Source organism: Galleria mellonella, unplaced genomic scaffold (assembly GCF_026898425.1).
Source record: "Galleria mellonella isolate WM207_F2 unplaced genomic scaffold, CSIRO_AGI_GalMel_v1 utg266, whole genome shotgun sequence".
Lineage (NCBI taxonomy): Eukaryota > Metazoa > Arthropoda > Insecta > Lepidoptera > Pyralidae > Galleria > Galleria mellonella.
In genome coordinates, this window is record NW_026442061.1 from 4,261,205 (window position 1) to 4,267,338 (window position 6,134).

Here is a 6,134-nt window from a genome sequence, read left to right on the forward strand (position 1 = left end):
TGTATAATTTTTAATCCATATTTAATTTTATAGTCTTCAAGTATTTCCCAATGAGAATATAAAATTATTAGTTTACAATAAATTAAAAAAGAGTCACTGAGTTTTTGTTAGTTCTTCCCAATAAATATCAAACTTGACAGCAGAGTTATAAAAATAAGATTATATAAAAGAATTTACAAATAAATCTATAAAAATCGTTAGGTTGACTGGAAGAAATCTCTTTTAGAGATAAGTTCGCCTTTGCTAACATTGTTATTAACTTTTGGTTGTTACTGTGTTTTAGTGCAATAAGTAAGTAATAAGTGCAAAAAGAATATATGTATATATATATATATATATATATATATATAACTTTAACGAAAGTGGTATATAATTTATAAATAGCTGAAAGATCATTAATATAATAAGAAAAATGTCTCCAAAATTCTAATGTCTTTAGAATATAAACGGTATATGGAAGTATATACTACAGTTTCATTTTAAAACTAGTTCGCAGTCCCGCTGTTGCGATCATTATTAAATGTTGGATGATATTAAACACGTAAGACCGACCGGATGCCCGGCGAACTCTGTATAATCGAACGAACTGCTTCAATTTCCGTGAATAATCATTGAAATTGCCTATAATCATACTATCTACTTAATACAAGTACAAGAGAAATCATTACGAGAACATGTTATTGTATGTATAGTTTTGAGGCACTATTAAAAGTGCTATGCAATATAAAAGAGCTATATAAAAAGTCATTCTATTTTTAGAAATGGTATTACTTCACAAACACCGATTACATACAACAATAATATAGCTATGTAACAGATTTGCTATTGTATATTATATATTCTCAGATATAATTTTCAATGTAATAATTAAAACTACAAATAATTCATTAGTCGAATAAAAAAAGGATGGGGTTGCACCAAACTCTAGTTAGAACCGGTCACGAGTGGCTAACCGGTTTGAACTGGTTACACCAAACCGGTTGCATAAATTTATGTCTATAGCCCCGCCTCTCGGCTTGTTGTTAGCTAGGTTAACTTTATGGTAATGTATGGAAATGGCGTCCTGTTTTTTTCTTTGTTTCCATCAAGTATCATCTCTTTGTCATACAGTCTTTTTTTAGACTGTGCCGCTTGTTTATTGTAATGAGCCTTTTAAACAATGTTTTCACTTAATGTCAGTGTGCTGTGAGGGAAGGAGAGGTTTAGGAATAATGTGTATTGAAACAATAACTTTCCATTATTGAAACTATTTATTTTTTTTTTTTTTCAATAATTTCTACATTTTCTTTTACGGTCTATCAAATAAATATCAATTATAAACAATTGATACATTTATTATTATTATTGTTAGTTTGTATATGTTGACATTTCAAGTTTAGAAGTAATAAAATGTTTTTGTATTATTTTTAAAATCTTTTTTTTTTTTTTTTGATGAAAGTGAAATCTAGTACTATGATATTGTGCGTTTTATAACACTGGACCCTACAAACATTTAGATTTTCATTTAAAACGGTTAGTCTATTGATTTACATTTAATGCAATAATTACATTGGATGAAGAAAATGCATTCAATTGCAATAACATTGTCAAATTATATGTACTGTTAGTACATGATATAACGTCACTCATTGGACTGTAATGGCGCAGCGTTGCGCAGCGATAGAAAACGATCTTACAAAAAATTACAATCTTTTATGTTAACTTAAATAACTTAATACTTTTTATTAAACCTATAAATAACCTGAGATCTTTGCATTATATCAGAGGGGGCGGAGCGCACGCACGGGACACACCCCGCTCGCCTCGCTGTTTATTGCCACCGAATCCTCACGCCACTCAATGATACATCTCGCTATAATTCTCATGCGCATTCTCTCATTCATAAAAGTATATATTTTTTTTTTTTCTCATTTTAAATTTTTTACATTACAAAAGTAGTATCACAAACAAATGTACGAACTAGTACAATTACGAAAAACGTACACATATTTACGACCTCGCCGGAGATCAACTCTAATAAATACAATTACAATACATGAAATACTCTACGCAACTTCAGAATAGAATTGAACTCAAAACAAAAAAATAATACCTAAGACTACATCGTTCACGGTAGCAGTATCACACGCGCGGCGGCCACTGAGATCATGGGGTTGCGCACCGGGCGCCGCCACGCCACTCACGCGTTCAACCAACACGACTCACAATCATTAAAATATCCAATAATAAAATACGAACAATAATCATACAATGATTAACATAAGTACAGGCGACGCGGGGGGGCGGGCGTAACGGTGGGCAGAGGGAGAGCGAGGGAAGTAAGGGAGGGACACGAGATCGACGCTCGCCACCGCGCGCCGTCGCACGCACGCTCGCGGCCGCGCTACCGAATGTTCGGCCGTTCAGCGAATATCGACACTTTGTGAATACAAAGCGCATTTCGCATCACTATCAGCCAATTCGATATCACGGCCGCGGCCGCACACAACTAAAGTCCGCGCTCGTTTGCGCGCTTACTCTATTACTATACATTACATATCACGCTGTGCTTTTTTTTCTTATTAAAAATATATAATAATATACATATAATAATATTGATATTTTTAAAACAACGATACGTAGATATCGAGGAGGGCAGTCAGTCGGCTCGCTCGCATCACGCGCTTGTATCACAGGCGGTTCATTCGGCCTGGCCGCGGAACAGTTTCTTTTTTTCTATCGTGAACTGGGGGCTGATTATGATGGTGCCGCCTCGCGTTAAGTTTCTGTAACAAACAAAATGTATCATTAATAACGATATCCGTATTAATCTAATTGGTGCCATAGTAAATTATACCTAAAGATAATATAATTAATATATATTATCAATTTTAACCCAATTTATATTTATTTCAATGAAATAAATAAAAAAAATGAGAGAACTTACTTTAAGAATTGCGGCAACAGGCTAGTCCAGTTCGTTGTATCGTGTTCCAGATGCAGGTGTATTTCGTGGGTAGTGAGGGTATTGGGGTCTATCTTGAAAGCAGCTAATCTCCTTCCAGCTACGTCCACTATGACAGCCGCACCCCGCGACCCACAAGGCTCCCCTTCCGCTAACGCCAGAGTTTGCCGTGACGCCCTCGCAAGTAGCTCTGCTGGTACTAAGACTTCAGCGGTTGCTAGTTCGCTGGCTCCCTTGGCCGCTCGTAACTCTCTTTCCAGCCTCTGAGCCAGCGCCGTCTCCGTCGGTACCGGCACCGGCGCTTCCCGCCATGTCGGCCCATTCCATGCTATAACAAAAGAAAGTAAAGTTTAGATTTCGAAATACATATATTTAGTCTTTTTCGCGTTTAAATATTTTTATTTATCGTTATATTTTTTTTAAATTTCGAACACCACTAGTTTCGTTTAAAAATTCAATTTCATTACGTCACTAAACTATTAAAGTTTTAATTACTAATTTGAGCAAAAAGGGAAAACGTAATTCTCAATGCAGTGTATCGGGCGCACGGCCGAGGGCAAGGGAGCGCATCGCAGCGGAACAGCTGACACGTCAGCTGTACTCGACGCCCGGGCCCCGGCCGGTCACCTGTTCACCGGTATCACATCACTTTACTCACTAATATCTATCTTATCGATTATTTATTCGCAAATTTGTTTCTATACTCAATTTATCACTAGCGGCCGAGAGGAGTGCGCGCGCCGCATAGCAACACCTGAGCCGGTTAGAAAGCAACCACTTCCCTCACCACTACTCTAAATAGAAAGTTAACTCACCTTTGTCACTGTTGAATCCGACATTAAACTGATTGGTGACCGGCAGAATCTCCATATTTTCCAAATTTTTACTTATATTGTACACTTTTAATACGAAAAATTAAAGCGTTCCGGTCCGGAACTTATTCTAGAAAAATATCACAAGTCTCTTTTGTACTGCGAATTCGCACTGAACAACCGGCTTCACGACCGGCGACTAGTTACCGTGAAGAGATCGATGGGAAATTGAAAACATCCGAGCTAACACGACCGCATCAGATCTGATCTCGTAACCTCAGGGCTTCGTCACTCGCCCTCGGCTCACTGTTCGACCCACCCGACCCTGTCGCTTTCTGTTACGGACTGGCGAGATCGGGAAGCTCTCGGAATATATATAGAGAGCCGCGGCAGGGGGTGCGGGGGGACGTGGCGCGGGCGAGCGCGGGGGTCCCGCGCGCCAGTTGCTCCCCGTCGCGGCGATCGGAGGACGTCTCTGTGTCGCTCTGTACCGGCTTCCGATTGTAAGCCGGCCGGCTTCTTTGTTCTCGTTCCATTCGTGGAATTTCATTCGTGGAATCATCGGTTCGGTTTTCAAAAATGTGTTCTAAATACAAAAACAAGCGTGTATTCGTTAATTTTCTTCAGCGGACTATTAAATTTGATTGTAATCCTATTAGCCGTTTGTGTTGTTTAAGTTTTTCTAACGTCAACTTTGTTACAGAGTTTGTTTCTCGTTATGTTATTTTAAGACAATAGTATTCATAAGAACTAGAAGAATCTAGGTAGTGTGGACTTTTTACTATTTTGAAAATGATATTAAGCTAGTTAATAGTTGATAGAACTGTTAAATATTATATAGTTAGTGGACATTAAAAAAGAATAGAGATCGTAGAGGGCAAAATTTTTTTACATAAATTAATTTTGCTTTTTATATTTAAAATGTTTTTATCAACATGTAATGTAAATTGTTTTTCGGTAAAACTTATCATCATTGATTATGGTTATCAGGCGTCGTTGCGGCTAGTTCGTCGGACGTTCTTAGATAATTCTAAAGATAAGTAAGTAGATATTAAGGCCAAAGACATGTTTAATTACTGTTTTTTAATGTACTCTGTTTTCTGATCTTTTTTTTTTTCTAGAATTCACTTAATCTTTAGCTCTTGTAAGTGTATTTATTAAGATTGTATGTAATTTTTTGTGTAAATTATCAACGCTGATAATCATAATCAAGCGTCAATATGGCTACCATTGTTCTTAGATAACTTTCTAAAGATAAAAATAGTCATGTTTAAATATGTATTGTATTGTAAGTTTTTGTTTTTATAAAATCAACAAGTTTTCTGTTTCCAACATTTTTTTTTTTATTAATATTTGATATTTGTCGAAAAAAGTTATTATCGTTTGATCCGACAAATCTAAAAGACAAAGGCATGAAAAAAAAAACTGTTTACCTTCCTATTAGGTACAATTTTTTTCTCCTAAAATAAAATTGAAGGTATGATACCTTCAATTTTATTTTAGGAAATTTTATCTGTTACAATTCCAAAACTAAATGAAAATCATTAAAATCTAACGTGCTAAAAAAAATCCAAAGGGAAAGAAGTTAAATAAGATAAAGATTTTATTTAACTTCTTCAGTGCTCTGCATATCTATCTTGAAAAAAAAAAACATCACCTCTAAAAAAAAAAAACCAAATAAATAATAATAGCTATTAATTTTAAGAAATAATTTTTTTCTGTCATGGTTTTACGTCACAATTTCTTTTCCATTGTGTTTTATGTGTACCTTAATCATTATATATGTAAACAGGAAAAATAGTTCATGAATATGTAATCGATCTATTAATATGAAATTAGCTGTTCATTAAAGAGCTATATATACTTATTGTAATAAATATATAATCATAAAATAAATCATAATAAATCTACAAGTCCATATTCTGACAATCGCCATAAACTTTTCTGTGTTACTAAGAGAACTTTGGATAACACGATATCGTGCCTACATATATATATACATGATAATATTGTTTACATTAACATTTTCGCTTGTGAACCAACTATCTGTATACATATATAAAGTAAACATTTAATATTTAGAGAAATTATGAATATAATAATCATAATTTCAGTAAACAATCGTAAAAAATAACCTGCGACTAGAATCAATAAACGGCGGAGTCAACTCAACTTTGTTGAAATGTTGCATCATTCTGATCCCATCAGAAACTTGGCAGTAATTCGCTATTCAATATTTATTCAGCTCGATTCATTAGCGAAACACTTCCAAGTAGTTTTTTTTTTTTTTAAATAAATAGTCTTATTTTTTTTTTGTTGCTGGAATATATCTTTCTTGTTTTTTTTTATTTTTTTTCTTGTGTTTTCTTAATTGACTT

The 6,134-nt window shown here is 34.7% G+C and overlaps 1 protein-coding gene across 1 annotated transcript; it reads right to left on the reverse strand.

Moving 5' to 3' along the window:
- Positions 1–1,231: 1,231 nt before the first annotated feature.
- LOC113513450 (protein charybde-like) lies at positions 1,232–4,115 on the reverse strand. The gene is made up of 3 exons (XM_026897442.3): positions 3,760–4,115; positions 2,927–3,272; positions 1,232–2,765 (listed from the first exon to the last, which is right to left on the reverse strand). The coding sequence occupies exons 1-3, from the start codon at positions 3,812–3,814 to the stop codon at positions 2,681–2,683; spliced, it is 486 nt and encodes a 161-aa protein (XP_026753243.1). The 5' UTR covers positions 3,815–4,115; the 3' UTR covers positions 1,232–2,680.
- Positions 4,116–6,134: the final 2,019 nt, after the last annotated feature.

Excerpts from the sequence above, each read along its gene's own strand:
- LOC113513450 (XM_026897442.3), bottom strand. The coding sequence starts at position 3,814 with ATGGAGATTCTGCCGGTCACCAATCAGTTTAATGTCGGATTCAACAGT. Across the intron at positions 3,273-3,759 it reads CGGATTCAACAGTGACAAAG|CATGGAATGGGCCGACATGG; the intron begins GTGAGTTAACTT and ends CTTTTGTTATAG. Across the intron at positions 2,766-2,926 it reads CTGTTGCCGCAATTCTTAAA|AAACTTAACGCGAGGCGGCA; the intron begins GTAAGTTCTCTC and ends TGTTTGTTACAG.